Genomic DNA, 23,274 nt, shown 5'->3' with positions numbered 1-23,274 from the left:
GGAGTGATGGCCTCTGCCTCCCCAAGTCACTGTTACCATGAGGGGACCCTGCTCTCCTGGAGGTGGCTGAACACCTGCCTGCCCACAGAAAGAAGTGGATAAAGTCCTTGTTTTGCATGGCTTTTGCTTTTCCAATTAAACTCTCTTTATTTCAACCTCATGAGTTTTCCAGCCTTTCCCCTTCTGATTCTCTCCCTGATCCCATGGGAGAGTGAGCGAGCAACTGCCTGGAGCTTGGTGGCTGGCTGGGGTGAAACCATCACACTATGACAAAGTGTTCTTTTGGAACAGGGAGGCCACTGCTGCCAGCTCTGAGGGAGGCAGACATTGGTGCCTGAGGAGTTATTAAAATTTTCCCCAGGATGATCTTGCCTCCAGATACTGGTTTCTTTCAATATGTGAGTAGGAAGATCAGTTTTAATTAGCATGACTTTAAAGCTGACTGAAGCAAATACCAATTACTGTCCATCAACAGCGTGATTACAGCTACCTCAGACACATTGCAACAGAGGAGTGGTTGCTTTATTTATGTGTTAGAAGTGGATGGCAAAGGAAAGCAAACATCCTGATTTAGCTCACAGCCTTGGAATCAAGAGGAGGAGAAAAATATTTTTGCTTAGCATGACACATTTAGAGTTTTGTTCTGGATTTCCTGGGACTTCTCTCAAATATTGAATGCCACAGAAACAAGAGAAAAAAGTAAATACATCAGAAGCCCTCAGAGCAGGGGGCTGTTGCCCCATTTGTAGCACTCATTAGCCCAGATGTTTCTTCCTAAGTTCACTGCTATGGCATTCCTTGTAGGTTTCAGAATGATTATCCCAAGCAGAATGCCTTGGGAAGGTAATGGTTTCTCTGCATGTGTCTAGGTCGTTCTGACCTAACCTCTTTCTAACATTTTCAGACAACTGGCTCACTGCCAGAGTGCTCAACAAATTTAACATGCCATTAGAAAGATTATGGTCTGTGTTCAGTACAGATTTTCTGCAACTCCAACTGTTGTGAAGATGCCTGGAATATTCAAATATTGCCGGTCCTGGGCAGAGATAGAGCAGGATTTTTTGTTTTGTTGACTCCTGTCTGAAAAGCTCCTCCAATCTTTGAGTTATTTTTATCCATGTCTAACTTGGAAGGGTTTTGAAACAGCATTTAGCTAAAAAAGGAAGCTGACATAAAAGTGTGCCAACTTTCCAAATGCTAAATTACAATTACTCTCCTGCCTCACTGCCACCTATGAAGAATGTGGCTGCACAGATAAGCTAGGGATTGAGATACCAATCCTCAACCACAGCTACATTTGATGAAAATTTCAGAAACTACAGAATCAGAAAGATGAGCTGGTGTGGGGACCCTGTCTGTGAGTTTGTGGGAACATCTCTGTCCCTGAATTAAGTTAGTTCTTTTGGCAAAACCTTACTCTTACTGGACTTGCTGACATTGTTTCTTGTTTCTTGTACTCCTGTGTTGTGTACACTTCACAGAACAATATTCCTTGTGCAATAAAAGTTGTCCAAAAAAATAAGTGCAAGTAACAGCACACACAATGCCTAATCCAGAATATCTAAATAGTTGGGAAATGAGATATATAACTAAGGACACCTTTTATTGATTATAAGAATTAAATAAATGTATGTAAGAAGTGATAAAATATATAGAATCCCAGAATACAACAATATTATTATCAGATATATTTAGATGTGGACCTCTTTGTAAGTTTGTGGAATGTTCAGCTATCCCCTAGAAGTCCTTCTTCATTTGTTTAGTGTCTAAGAATACTATCTGTGCCCCTAAATGGATTTCCAAAGTACATAGTTGCTCTGCACTGACCTTTGAAAATTCCAGTTGAAATCTGCATGTGTATGGCAGTGCCAAGATGCTTCTGTTTTACTTTGGAAAAAGCTGGTTAGAAATTTAAGAAAATGGGAAATGCATCAATTTTGAATCTATAGTGTTAAGTTTCAGGACTATCTGCTCTTATTATTTTGGTTAGTTCCCCTCCATTTACAATTCTTTTAGAAGCTGCACATATGCATGGTTAAATAGGTTAGGTAGTACACATGGACCTGGACTTGCTTGGGCTGAAGACTTAAAATTCAAAATGGTTTGAAACACAAAGTAAGTGTTCATAAGTAAGGACATAAAGATACTCTCAATACTCTCTCATGGTAAGAGAGTTCATAAAGACTGTTTTATATTACAATAGAGAGTATTATATCTAAAAGTTACAGGCTCGTGGTTCATGTTGCTGAACTCAACACAAATAACAAAATCAAGCTAAGTTTATCTCCCCCAGTCCCCATTTTTTCTCCAGAAGAATGTCTTCTTCTGCCCTACATATCTCTTTTTCTCTGTCATGTGCCATTGGATGGATCTCTTGCCTGTCTTTTTGGTTACTACAAGGCACTGAAAAGAATACAGACAATAAAGTGAAAGACTTCCTGGTCTCACAGCAATATCAAGGCACCCTTTAGCCTGGATCAGCTGTGTCAAGGAAGATGCATACATTTTACCTTGAGATCTGTAATTTCTGCTCCCTGTGTCACTGACCACAGGAAAAAGGCACGGTTGGTACTCCTTCTTCAGACAGCATCACAGTTTGTCTCATTGCATTTTGCCAGGATGGACATTTTTACTGAAGCAGTAAAGAGAAATGTCTATTGCCTGCAAGCACCTTTCAGTGACACGTTTTCAAACACTTAGGCCAAAAAGCATCAGGGAAGATGATGTGGGTTTTCAGGGGCTGCCAGGCAGGACAAACCACACGCTTCCTGTGGCTGCAGTGACACGCTTATGTTCTGCTTCTGAAAGCTCTGCAGGAAACCAGGAGACAGAAACCAGTTTCTCCTGGCAGAGAGCAGTTAACCTTCGGAATTCTGACTTGTACAGTACAGCAGAGGTTTTGGCTAATACAGCACTTTGAGGGAGTCTCTGTGAACAGCAACCAGTGCAGTTGGTTACCTGTCTTTAACACCAACACCGGCAGACTCTTCTTGGCCTTGTCCTGGATGTCCCCTCTGGGCTTCTGAAGCAGCAGCTGAGTTCTCTCTGACCTTACTCCGGGACAGAGTTCCAGCTACATAGCTTTCCCCATGTTGGTGTTTCTGGCAAGAAAATTGTTACTCTTGCAAGAGTGGAAATGGGAAAACCTGCATTTCTCCAAAATGTGTATACCCAGGAGTCAGGAGGATTCTTCTAACAGACTGCCAGCTGGACCAAGAATAATGAAGTTCCAAGGTTTAAACAGTGGTCTGCTCTGGCTGTTCTTCATGTAAAAAGATACTTTCACTCTCCTCCCCTCCAGTTCAGTCCTCCTACTCCTTAATTTTTTGCTTCCCTTTCTTGGACTTCTGCAGATTAAAATCAGAAAACAAACAGCATCCCTTCCCCCACTTCATGAGAACACGTTTTCCTGCTTTTCTTGGCCGATTGCTCCTTTCATGCTCTGTGGGTATCCTTGGGAAATCACCCAAGGCAGGCTCTGCCGAAGGGCCCAGCACCAAGCAGCGTGGCTGTCTAGTGCCTACCAACACTGACGTGACCTCCAGAGGCTTAACTTTATAATGGCTGTCTCTTAGAAAGTATGGGAATTCAGACCAGTCTCCAGGTCTCAAAACCATGTCACAACCTCCTAAAAGGATGAGACACTATCACTGGCCTCAGTCCCCTTTCTGAAGGTTCCATTTACAGAGCCCCTGTTCTTTGTCTTCCATTCAATTACAGGAAATCCCAGGGACCAGAACAAGAGGTTTCATTGTTTTATAAAACTGGTTACACCTTGATAGCTAATTTGGTTTAGGGAAAAAAACCCTTAAAAAACCCAAAGAAACACCCCCTTCACCTATTCCACCACTGTACTAGAGATGACTCCTATTCCCAAATTCTTTCTAGGAGTCTGAAATCAGAGACCACTTGCCACAGACATCTCCTGAGTAACGTCAATAAGGGGCCTCAGTGTTCTAAGGTAGTTGATCTTCTTATGTAACTGATTAGATTTACAATTAGGCAATTTTTGGATTATACCAGAGATTTAGAGTCCTAAGCTCTATTTCAAACCCTGGCAACAAGATGCTTGAAATCACGTCTTTCATAAATATTAGAAGAGCATGTTCTGTCAGCTCCTCCAACTTTTGACCAACAACTGAATAGTTTGGCAAATGTCATTCAGTCCTTCAAACACAGATGACAAACACAGAATTTGGACAAGAGTGCACTTCCATTTCTTGGCCTTATCACAATCTTTACAGGTATAAAAGTGCATCCAACCAAAATAAAATCCATCATAACATTTCCAAAAAACCTATCAGACAGGATAGTTCAGGAGTTTGACCTTGTCTGGCAGCCAGGAGCTCACTAAGTTGCTCTATTACTCCTCATCAGGACAGATGAGGAGAAAATAAGACAGGACAGAACTTAATAAAGAAAAACCAAAGGCTGTGTGCAAAGGAAAATCAAAAGATTAATTCTCTACTTCCCAACAGCAGACCATGCCCAGCCACTTTCTGGAAAGCAGGGATTCAGTACACATAGCAGTTGCCAGATTTAACTGATGATGGCCCTCATCTGCCTGTCTCTAGGACTGTCCTTTGCTCTTTCCACAAGAGTGAAGTGGGATATTTCATCCCACAACAGGGATATGGAATAATCCATCCATCCATCCCTGCAAGTGTTCAAGGCCAGGCTGGGTGGAGCTCTGAGCAACCTGGTCTAGTGAAAACTGTCCCTGCCCGTGGTGAGGAGTTGGAACCAGATGATCTTTAAGGCATCTTCTCAACTTAAGTCATTCCATGATTCTATGGTTTCTAAGCTGTTCCACTATAAAAGAATTGAATACAATATGCCATAGAATGTGCTGATTTGAGACCAGTTTTTCATGCAGTTCAACTGTCCCTACAGCAGAGGTGAAAATCTTGGGAAGAAGCAAGCCACAGGCATTGCCTCTCCTTGCAGCTGAATCCCACTGTGTCGCTATTGAGTGTTCTCAACTCTCTTAATTTCCATGCAAGAAGTTAATAACTTACTGTTTATTAATCTGAATAGAGACTTTAATGCCTCCAAAGACTTGGGGCACGAATAATACCTCCCTGTGACAGACCAATGATGATAGTCATTCTTAAGCTATTTACATCATGCATTGGCATTTTAAAAGCAGTGGAAAAATGAACTTATGCTGTTCAATTGCTAATTAAAAGTAAAATATATTACCCTTATCTAAAACATAAGATATATACAACTGGACTATTGCAATTCAGCTTGCAGCAGGTGGGCCATGATAGTAGACCATAAAAAACAGCTAATTAATTGACAGACAAACCATCAAGACATCAAAGAAATGTTGGTTCTTAACAGCTTTTTCATGATTATTAGTCAGGTTGTAAATTAGAATCCACATCTCCCACTCCCCATCCTCAAGTCCTAAGCAAAAGAGTTATCTTACTGTTCATTTACATAATAAATGAGGTTCTCGATCACACGTTAATCCAAATTTAGAATCACATAGTTGATTTGGAAATAGGAAGAGGACTGAGGGTCTGACTGCTGCCACATGCATATTGGGGAGAAGCTAAAATATTGCAAAATTAGAGAATTTTGAATAATTTAAATTTTAATTTAGATTGCAAAGCTCATAGACTATTGAGACCAGGGTAAAGGAATATTGGAAGGAAGACCTTTCCTTTCTCAAGGAGGATTAAGTTAGAGAACAACTAGGCAAACCTGATCCACAAAATCCATGGGACCTGATGGAATACATCCACAAGTGCTGAGAGCTGGCAGACCTCAGAGTGAGGCTGCCCATGATCACCTTTGAAGGGCACCAGTGATCAGGAGAGGCATCTGAGGACTGGAAGAAATGCCACCCCAGTCTTCAAAAAGGGCAAGGAGGAGGACCCAGGGACCTACCAGCCAGTCATCTTCACCTCAATCCCTGGAAAGAAGACAGAGTGCCTCATTCTGGAGGCCATCTCTGTCCACAGGGAAGACAAGAAGGTGGATCCTGGTGGATTCACTGTGAGTAAATCATGCTTGATCAACCCGATTGCCTTCCATGATGAAATAACTGCCTGGAGGAGAGAGGAGTGGATTTTGTCTACCTTCATTTCAGTAAGGCTTCGGACACTGTCTCTCACAACATCCTCATAGGCAAACTCAGGAACTGGGAACTGGATGAGTGAACAGGGAGGTGGATTGAGAACTGATGGGTCCTCCACAAGTTATGGAAGAATTGTTTTAAAGTATTCCATTAAATAAATTATTTACCAGCGAAGAAACTGGGACAATCTAAATGCTTTCATAAGCTAAGCAGCTAAAAGATTTTATCATAGGAACCACATAACTTATAGCTAATATTTAGAAATTCATCATTATTTCCTCAGTAAAACATGTCATTCCTAATTATTTCCTATTAATTAAATGTATTATTAATTTTCATTAAAATAATGTACATACTTGGAATTAAATTGCAATTAATTTTGTTCAGCATTTTGTTGAAGGTGGACTATTTTATGAGCTTTCATTTTTCATAGGTTATTTTAACTCATTTCTCCTGACAACTGAGGCACACATACTGTCACTGTTTGTAGCAGCAGATAAGCACCAGTAAACTAAATTTAGAGCCCTATCTCCAGCCTCTAGGTATTTTTTTTTTGGTTCACCCACATCTCTGAATTCCTGTCAGCATCAACTCAGGAATGCTTCCCTTTAAGTGATGTTACATTCTGGGTGATCTTTGCTGCTCTCCTGGAAGCTCTGTCATCCCCTGCAGCTCATTCCCTTTTCCTCTGTTCCAGAATCACTATCCAGGTCAACCCTTTTCTCGCTGAATGAAGCTTGCAAGCTCTCTGCACCACACTGTGACAACTAAATCCACTTAGGATTTAGTCATGAGCCAGATACATCCCACAGCATGCAGCTCCATTATTGCTTCATGCATCAGACATGCCCCTCTCGAACTGCAAGATCAGGAGACTTAATTGAGCCAATTCTAACTCAGAATTTTTTTTCTAATCTAATTTCAAAAGGTTGTATTAAAAAAAGATACGACTGGTGTTATGTAATGCTGTAAGTTTGTTTCCTCCCCTAAATAGACTTTTAATTTCATGGGAATTAGTTGCACAAAGCAAACTGGATTTAGCTCCTGTTCCTCATGTTCTTTCTGTGGATTTTTAGCTTTAGATTAGATATCTTTTTTTCAGTGATTTTTTTCAGTGGGTATGAATATGAAAGATGTGAAGTGCATGTTATTGAAGATACTTCAGCAATATCAGTGAGATGGCAGGTAAGTGTTGAATTGAACAGAAGACCTTATTGTGAGGTGGTAGGCTGAGGAACTGCTTCCAGAGGATGGAGCAGAGGTCTGCTCCTGGGATTTCTAAAAGTAATTTTAGTGCAGGAGCATGAGAGTGAATGGGTCTCAGTAGTTGAGGGAACACATTATGCACTTTCTGGAGCAAAGTTCTAACATACTCTATTCTTGATATCAAATGCTATTTTCTGCCTTAGTGTCAAACTAGTTAATTTCATTTAGGGGCAAATAAAATGATCAGTGTTGCTTTGTTTGTTCTGCCATAGTTCTGCAATTGATCTGTTTGCTAAAATGGTGCTGTGTTCAGGCATCACAGATGTGAACTCACCCTCTCATGATGACCCTGCCTATTCTACTTTTACAGGCCTACTCTATTTTTTTTTTTTGTTACTTGTTGGGTTTTTTTTTTTTTCCTGCTTGTTTTGGTTTGGCTTTTTGGTAATGTGTTCTCTTCTACAAATAGATACTTAACTGGATTTGGACCTACATTCAGCATTCATGGATCTTATTTCCTTCACATTTTCTGTTGAGATCAATACTCTGATGTGACTTGTGGAGCTCCAGGGCTATGAAAGCAGTTTGAGAGAGGTGTCTCACAGGACCTGAAGGAAGGAAAAAGCCCAAATCTCATCAAAACCATATGAGAGCTGAGCCCCAGCCTTTGGTCCTGCTGTTCTTCATTTTTTGTGTTTTCTTCCTTCAGAAAGGAATTTGTGCCCTCCTGGCGAATGGGAAGCAGAGAGATTCAGAGATGACCTCTGCCTCAGAAAGTGATGATTTCTGGAATTTGGGAAGATATGCAGAGAAAGTGGGACTCAACACCTTGTCCTTGTGCCCCTGTGCACTTTATGTAAGTACCCATCAGTTTTGCCTTAGTCACTGTGACCTTATAACAACTTTGTTCAATGCTTATGAGATCTGTTCAGCTGTTTTTATGCTAAAACACTTTGACATTAATCTAAACCCAGAGTATAAATCCATAAACAAAGCAAAATTCACAATCACTTTCATTTGCAGGGGTATTCACCAGAGAACAGAAACCAATGTGAAACCAATGTGAAACCCTTCCCAAAGAGATTTTTCAGGACAAAGGCAGAAAAAAGCCCAAACCCAAGAACATAGAACAGCTAAAATCTTGGAAAGACAACACATGGATCCACACAGACCTTGGGAAAATATTTTGGTGCAGAATCCCTGTACCTTTTTACAGCACAGGGCCCTATGACCTGATTTTTGGAAGCCTGTATCTGAGGCATGCGATTTGCTCAGCAAATAATAATTGAGCTGCTATTTTTAAGGAAGATTTTCCCTGTCCTGAGGATGCCTCAGGAGGATCTCAGCACTGGGATCATCAGTGTTTTTGCCGGGCTGGCAGAAGCTGCACTGCTCTCCTGCAGAACTGGGGTGATTAGTGGAACACTGCTTCTGTTGGGCAAAAGAGAGACCAGATATCTAAGTCTTGTGTTCTGCCCCCTTTGAGACCATCTTTTTCCTTCACCGTTCCTTCCAAATCATTATTTTTCTCTTCAAGGACTGAATCATGGCGTCCTGCCTGTGTCCTTGTTAAGATCTCAGCTAGAAAAATGCTTTTGCTTAAGAAAATAACATCATGGGAAAGGCCATGGCAACACAAACACTTGTTTTGCCAGAACACATTTATACTGGATGGGTGGATAGTTCAGATGGCCATGAACACTTAATAAAGATCATTTTTCTAGTAATTCCCCAAGGCACTTCCTTCAAAAAAACTATTATAGAGAGACAGGCATTTCAGTGGAAATGGCCAGACTTAAAATAAATATGATTATCTTTTTTCATAATGTTTCCTGTCACCTTAGCAAACTAGGGAGGGCAATTTCTAGTCTAAATAAATTGGATTGTATTATGCCTTTTCAAACCTTCATCTTCTAAGTTTTATTTTTGCATCCAAAATCTTAATAACAGCCTGTAACACATTTACATTCCTGCATTCTTGCATTCTTGCCTCTGTTTTGTTGGGTACACAGTATTCCTTTTCCTTCTTTATTTTTTTCCCCTCCTCTGTCTCCCTTTGGTAATATGACCATTTTGCATTTTTCCAGATTTGGAAAAGCAGGAATGTTTTCAGCCTTCAAGTTAGTGTTTGAGGAACCAGAAGAAAAAAGGCACCTCTGGCCTTCAGGCACAAATTTAGAACATTAAACCACATGCAGAAAGAAGCAATATGAAATCTGGGATGAGGAAGTCAAAACTGTCTAAGAAATTTCACAGACTGAGAGAATTTAAGGGCAGGATGAAATGACAGCTCTCTGAGTTTGACTCCTGTTTGTGAAGGTGATTACATTTTACCCATTTATTACTTTGCTGAGATCACAGCTCTGTTCAGCTGAAGCATTGCTTCCAGAAAAGTAGACTGCTTTGAAGTGAGAACATCAAGAGGTGGACAATCAGCACCTTTCCTCACATCTATTAATCACATACACTCTTAAATAGCACACAGGCTTCTCATTTGAATTTGCTGCTTTCCCCTTTGGTCTCATTTTTACCTCTTTCCACAATATTAGAGAGTCCTTCACACAAAGGAATTCTTTGTGGACCCATCTACTCACCCTCGGCGCACAAATCTGTTCAAACTGCACCACGATGTGCCCCCCAAACTGCTGTGCTGGATTTCATGCCACTTGCAGCACTTCACTGCTCTACATGTGGGTAACCCAAGAAATACAGTGTGTATTTTTTTAACATATCAGAAGTCACTTGCAGCTTGGATCTGGGAGAAATCCTGTGCTGTTCAGAATTTTAGCTGGCAGAAGCCCAGTGCCAGGCACAGGGACTTGAGTAAGAACGATGGCCTGTTTCCATGGGGAACTAAACTCAGCCCCACAGTTTCCTGATGTCAGTTTGTAGGAGGCGTTTGGCACTCCAAGGGCAGCCAGGGTTCCAACTTGTGGCAGCTTGCATCTGGGACAAATCCTGCGCTGTGCATAATTTCAGCCCTTACAAGTAGATACCACATTGTCTGGAGTTACCTAGAACCTGGCTCTGAAAGCTCCAGGCAGAGTCTCTCCTGTCCAGCCCACTTGCTCAGGTCTCCCCTCCTGCAGCTAGTTCAGACTTCCTGTCTCATGTTTCCAAGTTTTTGAACTTTTCTGAAACATTTGGAGTGTAGAAGAAACATTTGGAGTAAAACAGTCATGTAACTTCCTTGTCTGACTTGGTCAAACTAAGATTTAAAACCAAGGACTCCCTTTCATTCCTAATCTCAGACAGAAAGGCTCTCCTAGCAGATGTGGATACACATTCACACACAGGTATTAAAAACACACCTGAACATTAAAAACAGGGTGAAAAATTTGCATTACATAGATAACATTCCTTCAACTATCACAAATATGATTATATATTTTTTCATCAAGGTAACCTTTCATCTGCTCCTGAATTATGAAAGTAAAAGAGGCAACCCTTCTGTAAAAGCTCCTGGTCCTTCAAGGATTGACAATCCTGTCCATGGACTGTGTGGAAAGCTGACAGATTGGTGCACACCAGCTCAGACAGTATCTCAGGGCAGATCTGAGAGAGGAGGCTCTGCTGCCCTGTCCTGTCCTTGTTGGCTCCTGTTGCACAGCTCGGGTCCTTGTCATTTCCCCTGCTCCACAGCTCCTGCCACACGTTTGCAAACAACACACTTTGCCTTCAATCTGTCAGCAGTATTTAAGTCTGCTTAGAGGGCAGAAGTGTCTGCCACAAGGAGGGAAACAAACAGCAAGTTGCTCTGTCCTGTTGAAAACAAATCCAAAAACTCAGTTCTTTTAAAAGATCCTCAGAGAGAAATGTCAGTTGGGCGTTGCCATATTGGGAATAAATGAAGCAAGCAGTGAAAAGGCTGGCAGAACAAAAGTGGCCATGCAGTGGGAAAAATACTGTCTTGGCATTGGGGATAAGAAAAGTCATTCTGGAGAGAAGGCCAGATTCCATGTTTAATGACTGCTTGTCTGAATTTAGGACTCTGTGATGCACTTGAACCAGCAAGGTCCACACTGATAACAGTGGGGTACAGGCATTAAGATCTAGAGGATATCCTATCCTTTTGTACTGCTGTAGCTCACTCAGGCTTACAACCACCATCATTTCTCAGTTGAGGAAACATTCTCATCTTGACTGTTAATTCTGTGCTTTGATTTTCTCTTTTACAGTTTTCCTTTTGTTGCTATTCATTCCCTTTACTTGGGAGTTTTCCTCCCTCTGATAATTCCTCTTTCTTCTCATTCCTAATTCTAATTGCCTCCAATCAAAGTTTTGCTAAGCATTCCAAGTCATGGAATTGGATTTTAGAGTTAACTGTTCAAAGGTAACTAATGTCATTCAGAACGTTATTTCAAGTTGCCTATTAGTAGAGTTCTGAAGAAAATGCTGCAAAAGTGTACAATGAGTTCATGTTTAGAATATTGTAATGGATTTTCTTCTCTCCAGGGAAGGTGATGGGTGTAACCACTGTAGCATAAGCTATTCCACAACAGTTGTTCTTAAATAACTAGTTGCAGCTTTTAGAAAAGCTCAGTTTATGCCATGAAAGCTTTATCAGTTGATTTCCTTGTGTAGGCAGAGGCGTTGTAAACAGGACAGCCTGGCACAGGACCTGCTTAAATGTGAACTGGAAATCTGGAGAAACTGGATATATCATGGGTTTGTGAACTACATCAGCTGGGGAAAATGGAAACACTCCACTGACTCAGACAGGTCTTTTCTGGTCTCTTTTCTGTGAACCACATTGCTGGCTCTCCTCTACCCCTAATTGTGATATTATGAACTTTCTGGCCTCCAGCTCTTTGTTCTAATGATTAAACAAGACGAACATTTTTCTGAGGTCACAGTGATAATATGATAGTCCCTTTGAAGGGGTTCAGTAAATGCAATACCACAGTAGTGCACTGTGGTATTATCAGGGCCTTAATTTTGACTTTTGGCAATATTTTCAGTGAAGAAACTGTGTTTTTAAAAACTCAAAATGTATAGTGGGCAGAAGAACCACCAATAATAACCAAAACAGGTTTATAAAACACAAGACTCAGTTTCCTTTCCTGACCACACTGGGCAACTACTAAAAGGAATCCATCTGTTAAGTGATTCTTAGAATAATGCCCCTCCTGCCTAAGATGGCTATCCAGAAGTAGCTTCCAAAAGAACTACAATAACTCTGACTCACTCTGAGATTCCTGGTAAGCAACTGATTTCCAGTAGTTACTGCTGGCCCTGTGGGATTGGCTCCAGCATTCTTAGGCACCTATGTGGAGATCAAAATAAAAACCCTTTTTTTTGCTTCCTCTTATGGGTTATAAAGAATCTTAGAACACAAACTTAAATTTAGTCACTATCTTTCAAACATCCAAAGCTAGGTCAGGTCAACTCCCATGCCCAAAGCCTGCCCTACCTTTCAATTATAGATTGATTGATTCAATTTTAGATTGCTAAATGGACATTAGGATTTAAATTAATCTGTGCATTATGTCTACCAAATTCATATGATTAGACTAGACTTGGATAGGAAGAAAAAAAAAAAGAAAAAGAAAGAATAAAAGAAGAATGATTATGGGACACTGACTTCTGTCATGGACCCAGAAAGTGGTGGTTTGTCTCAGAAACATCAGTGGCTCTTCCTGATGTGACACCTCCTGTCCTACACCTGCCATGCCAGCAAAAGCTGATAGGTTGGCTCAGTCTCTGCTTTGACCCCAATTTTTTCTCCATAGGGCAGCAAAATTGTCTTTTGCCTTTTTGTTGAGCAATTGATCTGCACTCACCTTCCTAGGTTACATCAGGATAATAAAGCCAGCCCAATTATTTAAACAGTAACTAAAAAAACCACGTTTTTTTTGTCTCCAGAAGTTATTCTGAAATGCAGAAAATTACCATATGAATATGTAATGGGGGAAAGGACTGTGGATGACAAATGTTGAGCAATTATAGCTGAGCTCAGCATTATGAGGAAAAAAAAAATCAGTGTAAATTGTGAGTGTGTCTTGTGTGCATGCAGCACAGGTATTGGAAGGCTCTAAATTCCAAGCAGAAATGAAAACACAGAACTGAAAATGATGATATATGTGAAAGTGGCTGAGCATAAATGTAAGAAAATGTTTTTGTCTAGGCTTGGGTGTCTCCAGTGAAGCAATAGAAATCTCCACATGCAATTTAACGCTGTCAGTTCTGGCACCCAAACTGTACATTTTGTAAGAATCAAGAGCTGCCAGGGATTAATATGAAACATTATGAGTTGTTTTCCCTCTCTAGCCATGAAGGTCGTACCTGTTACTCTTGCACATGCAAGTCCATGGAACTGTAATTTTTAAACACTAGATGGCTCCATTAGCTTTTCAAATGCAGCGTTTCCCAAGCTTGCACAGAGTTTTGAAAAGTAAATACCATTTGGAGCGTGTTCCATTGACAGACATAGATACTACTAAAGAAAAAAAAGAAAAAAGAAAAAAGAAAAAAGAAAAAAGAAAAAAGAAAAGAAAAAAGAAAAAAGATAAAAGAAAAAATTAAAAAAAAAAAAGAAAAAGAAAAAAAATATCTTTATCCTCTGAGCAACATGGAACTGATTGCCAGTGCAGGAGTCAAAAAGCTTTCAGTTTCTCCCCTGTATCACATTGAATTTTCACAGTTAATTGTGTCCATAGGATGCCTGCATGGTGCCTAAGGATGGAAAACAAAGGATTCTGGCCCCATTCCACAGAGAAAGTTGACAAAAGTGGTTTTAAGCTGTTGATATGCTTTTCTAACCTTTTGCACCTCTCTCTGTCACACTGGTACATGGAAAACTCATGGAAGCAGAAGCACTCATTCCTTCCTGTTGCACTACAAAATGCTGAAAAGTTATCTTGAGGGATTGTGAAGTTTATTGTTGCTCTTTTAGCAAATATTCAGTTTCAGAGTTTATTTGTATGTTCATTTTAGCAAATATTCAGTACCAGGTTACTAAAAGAATGTTTGCATACAGCAATTTTACCTTTCCCTATTGTTTTGGGGTATGACATGTAAGTTTAAAATTTATACTTAATTCATTTGAATTTTGAAGAAAAGCTAAATCGATCTGAAAAAAACAGTTGAAGAAAGACTAAGATGATGGTTTATTTTTTAATTATCTACTAATTTCAGTTCTAAATTCCTCTGGTATTTCTGTTTTGCATACAAAAAGGTTGTTAAAACTCAGAAATTCATTATTAATTGAGAAGGCAGGCATTAAGTTCAACGCCTGCTCTTTTCTTCCACTTTAGTCTAGATTTGATCAGACTGGCTGTTTCCCTGCTATCAGCCTATTGTACAGGAGATGACAGGAGATGACAGGAATAAGCCACACAAACACTGACTAATCCAGGAGGTCACCTTCTACTCCACACCTTCTGCCATCTGTTCCAGCCTCTGTTGGTTACCTGACACTCAGAAAGATTTGTCCATGGTGGAGCTGCTCCCTGTGGAAGTCCTACTTTTTCTATTTCATGATGCAGCAAAGAGTTTATTACATACAGCGACCCTCCCCACAGATCCTGGCCTTTAGGAACACAGGAAAAAGGAAAGGGGTATGAAGGTGTATGGTCAAAAAGGTCCAAGTAGAGAATCTGAACAAAGCCCTGAGCAGAGCACTCCTTTACACTCATCCTTCAAGGTGTGCATGGAATTCAAGGCATTTCCATGGAGAAAAAAGGCCAAGGAAAAGGGGGAAAAAACCCAAAACCAACATAAAATCAACCAACAACAACAAAAAAACCCTGAACAAACCACTCACCCCAACTTATCAGGGTCACTAAATCTGAAAGGAAAGGTGTGTAAAGTTGGAGGATCAGAAATTAGTACAGAGGGAATTGAGTAAGGCATCAAGCAGAGAAGCCCTGACAGCATCTACTGCTCCATGGAAGCATCCCAAGTGTACACCACCTGATGATGCTCTGCCTGCACACGAGGGGACAAGCAAACAGCAACAGGCCCCACCATCTCTGCAATTTCCCCAAATATCTGCTAAAGACAGAGTTCTGAGCTACAGGGCTCTTTTTTCTAGCCCTGGTGGCACTGAAGTGACTTGGAAATCTGTCTTTGGACACAGGCATTGGAATCAGGTCTTTCAACAGTGGCAGCAGCTGTAACACAGAACTCGAGGTACACAGAACTTTGTAACTTCCTTTTATCCACATTGGATTCACTTCACTCCGGTGCAATAGCTGGGAATGAATAAAGTCTTTCCTGATGCAGAAAACGGCACAAATACCACTCAGGTATGTGCGCTCTTTCTTTTAATGTCAGGACATACCCTGCAGGTTAAGGAAGAGGCGGGACTTGGACGAAACCCGAGTGGCAAGAGCAGCGAACAGGTCAGTGTGGAGCCCGAGAGAGATGCTCCCAGAGCGCCAGCCCGGCTTTTCCCTCCGCTAATGCACGGGCAGCGCCGGCACCAGCGGGGAAGGCTCCGACAGGGGCGGGTGTTACGTAAGGGAAATCTGCATTCCTTGCGTAACTCGGCTCTTTACATAACCCCGGGCCCGGAGCGGGGAGAGCGGCGGCGGAGCGGAGAGGAGGGACAGGAGCGGAGCGCCCGGCACTGCCCGCCCCGCCACAAAGGAAACGCGCTGCTTCGGCCTAAGGGAAAAGAAATTAAAAAAAAAAAAAAAAAAAAAAAAAAAAATAAAAAAATGGGGAATGTCACAGACTGCAGATTCCCATAGCTGATAGTTTGGGTGGGCTTTATGGAAAGAAGCCAGGAGGGTTTGAGGTAGTTATTCATATAGAATCAGGGAAGAAGCAGGTGTGGAAGAGACCTTTAGGATCATCCAGTCCCTCACCAAGCCAGCACTGCCCCTGTAACCCCTAAGGCCCAAACCCGCATCGCCCAGACGCAGATCCAAAGGCACCTTAAACTCCTCCAGGGACGGCGATTCCACCACCTCCCTGGGCAGCAACATCTGACCACCCAAACGGTGAAAACATAAATATAACACAGCGATCCTACAGAGGCAGATTGGATAAAAATAATAAAACAATTCCCCCTCCCAGAGAAAGTTTAAGTTTCTACAGGAGAATAAGAAAATTCTCTGTTGGATTTCTTGCCAACTCTGTCTGCTTAGCGCTAGGCAAGGAACACAGAGAAGGTTTATTTGGGCTGTAAATGGTCACTGGGAATCCCCACGTACAGATGAACTCCCAGGCTGGAGGTCGCAGAGTTTCACTGACACTTGGGAGAGACTTGGAAAATACGCTTGTAAAACAAAGAGAAGATGAGGGATAATTGGGGGACAGGGAAAGCTGCAGTTCAGCAACACCTAGCCTCGAGTTTCTTTAATGATAGAAGTTCAACAACACCTAGCCCAGCGTTCATTTAAGGATATGTGGCCTTTGTGTCAAGTCATGTATAAACCATATCTTTCATTTCCCAGTTCCTGGGCAGTTACGTGCTCCTTCTGCATCCCACAGATACCTGTTATTTGGGAAGGAAACTTCCAATGTGAGAGCCAAAGAATCCAGATGCAAACCCTAATCACAAATGATGACAGAAAACTTAATGGCCAATTATAATACAAATACAAAACTGAGTAGCATTTAATTATTTTCATTTCCCTACAAACATAATATGTAAACTGATTCTAAACATACAAGTTAGATGTTAGTACTGATTTTGGCAGAAATCACCTAATTTAGAAAATTTTTAGTTTAGAGGTCTCCAAACTAGACCACAGAGTTCTCCTCTGTAAGCTGTAATTACACTGTTTTATTATTTATCGCGCACTGGCAGTGTTTCATTTATTAGACCACTGCTTGCTGAATATTTTATTTTATGTGCATTCCAAGCAAATAAAATTCCTCTTAAAACAAAGTTGAGTAGAAGGGCATCGTATATCAGAGTTGTGCTTAAAATCTATTTCTATTATATTGCACATAACAGATTTGAAATGTAACTTTCAGAAAATTCTGTTTTATAAATCAGATTTAAGGTCACTCAGCTGCACATACAGGTTTGTCTGATGCATTCAGATCTCTCCTTCATTGAACAGTTCCAGAATTTCAAATAAATTATGTATAAAGTCAGAGAAAGGCAGTCTTCCATCTGGGTACTTGCAAAGTCCAAGCTAAGCAGGTTTGAGACAAACTGGTTTTAAACCAGCATTTTACATGGCTGTCGGGCCAAAGGCAGTTAGCAGATGCCAGCAAAGAATTTGCCAAGTGGCTGGAAAGGAATCTTTCCAAATATCCACATGATGACCAACAATTCCAAACACACCAGAGTCTCATCTTGCTTGTAAATCTTTCTTGTGCAACAAAGCATTACAGTATATTCTATTCATAAACTCATGGAAAACTTCTTTTAGGTTGCTTCAGACTCCAATAATTAGAACTGCACAGGTACTTTCCCAGTTTATTTTGAAAGCAGTGGCTGAACAGTCACACGCTTTTGCAATTTCTACAGTTCTCACTTGCATTTTTGGTTTTTTTTTATAAACAGTATACATTTACAAATTTGTATACTCTATGTGTTTTATCTTTGTTTATGTTTCATCCATGTGTTTTATCTTGTTTTATCTTTATCATACTCTATATGTTTTTATACTACAGGACAATCATACAGGTATCCTTTAAGAAGGGAGAATGTCACTCGGCTGAAAACTCCCCAGAAACTGGATTCCACACCTAGAACTCTCAGTTCTAATGTCAGTACAAATCACTTGAAAAACATTTTGCATTTTACATAAGCCTAGTAGTATCTTGTATGTACATATTCCAGCTACTCAAGATGGAGTTTATAGAAAAGCTTGGTCTAATCAAAGTTTCTCCTTTTAGTTCTCATCTCACATCCCACTTTATGGAATGGCCTTGAACAAGCTCCAAAACATAGGAAAATTGTTGCTTTTATTTAGAGTAGACGCCAAACTTCTAGATTTACAAATTCCTTCTTAACTCAATACTAAGAAAGACCAAATCATCTGTACCAAGAGTTCTTAGCCACTTTAATTCGATTACAGGACTGAATACTCACACGGCAAATTAATTTCTGCAGGCTTTTTGGAAAGCAGTGGATAAGAAATACGATGCTTTTTGATTTGTTGGCTTTATAAAACTGACAGATATGATTGGCTTTGTATCATTCAATCATTCAGTGGTGCAATTTTCTCCCTTTTTGAACTACTACAATTTTCTGTATTATTTTGTTTAAAAAAAAGTATCATTCTTCCTCTACAGTGAAGAGTATTTGATAATACAATTCAACTGCATTTCACATTTGGCATAAACTTCCCCTCTGGCTTTTGGAGATAACTTCTTTAACCGTGAGGGTTTTTTTTCTGTTGGAATATCAGTAAGTCTTCAGTAAGTAAACGCACGTGTGCCAAGCATATCATTAACTGAACTGATTGAAGATCAGAAAAGCAAGTACTAGGTCTAATATTGCTTGGGTGCCACTAATGGGTACATTCTAGGTTGAAATATTTCATTTGATCCATTAGATGTTTTGTTGTTATCAATACGACAGGCAATTGTATGAATCTATTTACAAAATTAATTCAAACTCCATTAGCTTTTAAGGCATTGCTCAAATGAAAGCAGTCTCCTACAACAGCTGAAACAATTACGAGTGAAAATGAGAGACTATTTTGATGAATATGCATTCCAGCAGTAATCATCTCCCAGACAAGACTTGTCTGTTTCTAAAAATAATTGTTAATAATATAGATGTATATTTAGGAGACGTTTATTATTTTGTTCCATTCCTCTGTAAATGTTGACATTTAAAACTTTTACTGCATTTCCTCTTGTTAAAATAGTCAGACTGCAAAAGAGAAAATACCATGTGCACTGAAATAATCATGAGTGTACTACTGTCACCAAAAGAGTAGTCTCTAAAGTAAGACTAAAAGCAAGTTGAAGACATAAGAGAAATACACTTAAACAATAAATCAATAAGTAAACGTGATCAGCTGTTACTTGGTAAAAAGAAGTGGATAACCTTTTTCTTGTAGAGCAAGATTAGAAAGATTAAAATAAATACATTTTTACAAAGTGCAAAATTTACCCAAGAGACCCAGTGCTTGCTGCACAAGAGAAGTGAACTAACACCCAGGTGGCTTCAGAAAGTGCTGACATCTTACAACGGGAATCCCAACATTTAAAATAACTCTGGAGACACTTGCACTACTTTCAGCGTGTGGTGTGTAAAAGTTACAACTTACCTACAAAGAGGGCTGGCAGACAGGCTCCTCATGGGGCAGACAAGGTGCTGACTGGCAACACTGAGCTGTTCTATGGTTTAGTGGTTTGTGTTCCATAGGTGCCAATGGAAGAGTACAATAACATCTGTGTTGAAAATACGCTATTTCCCTGTCAGCTCAGTGTTACTGCCATTCCCAAGGATGCATGCGAATTGTTCATTAGGAGGGCAGAGATAGGACAGGAAACCAGACCCACCAGTCAGATGTATGCTGTTAGATAACTGACCATAGTAATTGCTGCTGCAAAATGTGAGAGGACTTGAAGTATTTTCTTGTTAATTCATTACCATTACCCTACCCTTACAATCACCCTGCTAAATAACAGATCTAGCAATAGTATTTACTTAATGCTTCAATTACTGTAGATGCATTTACTCAGCTATGATCTCAGTTTGCCTTTGAAGTTTTCCAATTTGTTACAAAAGGCAAGCTCATTTGAATACTCATGGTCGCCTACAACAAGCGCCCTGTGTCCTGCACACTTAGGGATTTATGCTTCAGTGCTCACAGAAGCCTTTTCTTTACTAATGTATTTTTAAGGTCTCCTCTCTGTGTGAATTCTCTGGCTTTGCTAACGCGTGAGCTCACACTGCAACGTGCTCTCTCTTCACTCGGGGCACGCACACAGAGCTGCCCGTTTGTGTGTAAGAAAGCTGAGAAACACAGTTATCTTCCGAACCGTTATTTTCTCACTGCGGCTGGCACAAAGTCAGCACGAGAGGGAACTCTGCCAAAGCTCTTGCGTCCCACAGAAGAGATTAAATCAAGTGCAGAGGCAAGACTGATGTGCCAAGCTGAGGAGAGAAAACCAAAAGGCCATGGGACACCTGAATCCAGCAGGCAGGGCAGAATTATGATTTGATGGACACCAAGCTTAAACTTCCAGACAGACTGCTGTGATAGCAGGCAAGTTTGAGCAAGTTCAGGCAGGCAGCTGGGAGAAAGGAAGGAGGCAGCAGTAACAGAGCAGGAATCGAGGGCTGTATTAAATGGCCAGCAGCAACAGGTGTGCTTTACTCACGTATCAAATGGGCAGGGCAGCTGTGAGTCAGAGGTACAGACACTTACAGCATGTGGTTTTCTGGGTGGCAGATGTTTTGTCAGGGTGTTGCCGGCAGCAGCTGATGAAGACATTGAGAGTTACTGTGGGAAAGGCATGTACATGCAGTGTAAGTCCTTTTTCCAGGCTGAGAAACAATACCTGTTTCTGTAGTATTAATATTGTTTAATTTTTTTTTAAATTATGGCTGACTCATTTTTAAATGCTTTGCATTGCTACATGTCTCATACAACAGCTGTGGCCATAATTCTTTAGCCTTTTTATGACCACGTGGAGGATGAATGTGCTGACACTTGTCTAAGAGTCAAAATATCCTCTCTTCTTTGCAACTTGGACTTGGGATGGAAAACTCCTTTCTTTTCACTTCATTCCTTCACTAGCTGCATGAACTGAAGGAGCTTCTGAAGCCATAATCCCCTGGGGTTTATGCATGGAGCATTTCTATGCCTACCAAGCTGTGGGGACACAGAAATACCTGATCTCTCATGTTTTGAGACATCTACTTTAAACTCTGCTCATATTTTTACACCAACTACCTTCACTCACTGCATTCCCAATGCTTTCCTGCATGGTAAAGATACTGTTATATCTAAACGTCTTCAGGTTAGTTTCAAGGTATTGTAACCCAAACTCCCAAAAAACGTCCCTAGAACTTTCAGCCTCAGGGCCCAGAATCTCTCAAAATAAGGTCAAATTATTTTACATGTTCATATCCTCATTGCTGCTGAGTCACGCTGGGTTTGAGGCTTAGTTATTTGCCTTGGCCTGTTTACCCGGAAAATTTCTTGGGTTTTGTTTGTTTATTTTTTAATACCGACGAGCACCTGGAGCGGGTTGCTACACTGAAGGGCAGACGGTGTTGAAAACACTTCAGACAGGGGCAGCACACTCACCGGCCGTCACTCTGCACCGGCCTCACGACTTTCTGCTCTCGAACCCAAGTTTTCTGTGTTAAAGCGTTTTTCGAGGAGTTTTGAAGCAGGCGCTCGGGAAGGCGGCACCGCTGAGGCGAATCCAGGTGGGGCTGGGCTCCCTCCCGTCCTCCCCTCCCGCGCTGCCTGCCGCGCCGGCTGGGGGCATGTGACACCGCCACTTCTGCCTTCGAGGGGAAGGGGAAGGGGCGACTTTTCCGCCGCTCCGGCTGCCGCTGAGGCCGCGGTGCCGCGGGAGAGGCGCCGCCCGCGCCCCGCCACAGGTGCAGCCGGCAGAGCCGCGGCCGGAGCGGCCTCCCAGAGGTACGGACAGGGCGGTCCCGCCGCTCGCCCCCCGCGCCGGGGCGGGGCCGGGCCAGCGCAGCCCCCCGGCCCCCGGGATGCGCCCCCCGGCCCCCGGGATGCGCCCCCCGGCCGCCGTGCAGCCGCCCCGGGGGCAGCGGGCGGCCCGGCGGGGCCGGGGGGGGCGAGCGGGGCCCTCCGCCCGCGGGCCATAAAGGGCCGGGCAGGGGCGGCGCGGCACTGCGGTACCGGGCGGCCCGCGGGTGGATGCGGCGGGAGCGGCTCCTCCCCCCGCCGCCGCCTGCTCCGCCGGTGGCTCCGGGCAGCGTCTCTCCGGCCGGCGGCCCGGCCCCGGCATGGCTCTCCCCGGGGCGCTCGGTAAGTGCCGCGCCGCGCCGCGCCGCCGGCCGTGACCTTGGGCCGGAGCCGTGCGGGGCTCCTGCGGCGGCAGCGCCCGCGGGCCCGGCCCCGGCTGCTCGCGGCGCGGGGATGCGGCGCTGCCCGCTGGGCATCCGCGGGGCTCGGAGGCGGCTCTGCCTTTCCCGGCGTGTGCTCCCTATAGATTCAAGACCGCTAAATGCCTGATCGATAATTGCTTTTTAAGCAATCATCCCATCTATCTATCTATCTATATATTTTAATTTTTTTTTTTTTTTTTTTTTTTTTTTTTTTTTTTTTTAGTGCAGCATATTTCAAGAGAAATAGCTTTCATTTCTTCTGCAAAGGAGCAGACCTAAAGAGCGATCAACCTTTCTGTTAGATCGAGATATTTAGGAAAAGAGCATTTAGTGGGTGGCATTCATACCCTTCCCCATCCCATTAACATGTCTGGTTGTTGCTCACCTTGGGCAAAGGACAGTAGTTCAATAGAAGGATACTGGATACAAGAGCCTCTTCCAGTTCAGGATGGCACAGCTCACACGAGTACTGCTTGAGGTGCCTTATGACTATTTTAGGTCTATTAGGCTTGTTTTGGTGCCATGATCTAGCAGTGATGTGGGTGATCATACATTTCAACTGTTCTCTGCCTTAGGGTCTCTTGCTTGAGTGGAGAATGTGAGCTTGGGTTCTTAAAGAAAGAAAAAACTTTGCTGTCAGTAAGGGATTGTACTTACATCTATACTTTCTGTCTCTTCACTATCTTATTGTAAGGATTTAAAATACAGCGTGGTTCCTCATGTGTTTCTTACTGCATTTCTGTTTCTGATCACAATTCTCTAGGAAAAAGTTCATTTAAACTAGGAAAATGCTCTGCATTTTCTGCTCAGCAGAAAAAACGTTATTATTTCACATTCTACTAGTATTGTTAGTACTATTACTGTAGCTGTATACTTAATGAATAAGTATAAAGGGAGGTTTTTCCCTGGCTGAAGTGGCCCCAAAAGGCCCTTGCTGCTGGCAGCTGTTATGTGTGGCAGGCACTGCTGCTGACAACTGTGTTCACTGAGATCAGGGGACAGACTCCCATGACTTCCTTGG

The 23,274-nt window shown here is 42.0% G+C and overlaps 1 protein-coding gene and 1 long non-coding RNA gene across 11 annotated transcripts in view; one reads left to right on the top strand and one right to left on the bottom strand.

Annotated features, from left to right (window-relative positions):
- The window catches only part of LOC136362338 (uncharacterized), a 32,483-nt gene extending 10,702 nt beyond the window's left edge, over nt 1-21,781 (bottom strand). For 6 of the 9 annotated variants that reach the window (XR_010743772.1, XR_010743778.1, XR_010743776.1 and 3 more), the window contains exons 1-2: nt 21,475-21,781; nt 20,543-20,664 (exon numbers count right to left, since the gene is read on the bottom strand). This is a non-coding gene — a long non-coding RNA (uncharacterized lncRNA). Of the gene's footprint in view, nt 1-15,578; nt 15,905-16,176; nt 16,271-20,542; nt 20,665-21,474 lie in introns of all 9 variants that reach the window. The other 3 variants (XR_010743775.1, XR_010743773.1, XR_010743774.1) reach the window with 3 other exon arrangements.
- AMPD3 (adenosine monophosphate deaminase 3) overlaps nt 21,462-23,274 on the top strand; it is a 33,298-nt gene continuing 31,485 nt past the window's right edge. Inside the window, exon 1 of one of the 2 annotated variants that reach the window (XM_066320752.1) lies at nt 21,462-21,599. Coding sequence is in view for 1 of the 2 variants with exons in the window: in XM_066320751.1 (XP_066176848.1) it covers nt 22,152-22,173 (22 nt within the window). In the remaining variant the exon portion in view is untranslated. Of the gene's footprint in view, nt 21,600-22,104; nt 22,174-23,274 lie in introns of those variants that run through there. The other variant, XM_066320751.1, reaches the window with a different exon arrangement.

This window comes from Sylvia atricapilla, chromosome 6 (assembly GCF_009819655.1).
Source record: "Sylvia atricapilla isolate bSylAtr1 chromosome 6, bSylAtr1.pri, whole genome shotgun sequence".
Taxonomy (NCBI): Eukaryota; Metazoa; Chordata; class Aves; order Passeriformes; family Sylviidae; genus Sylvia; species Sylvia atricapilla.
Note: the sequence above shows the minus strand (reverse complement) of the source record. Positions and strands in the feature narration are given on the sequence as shown.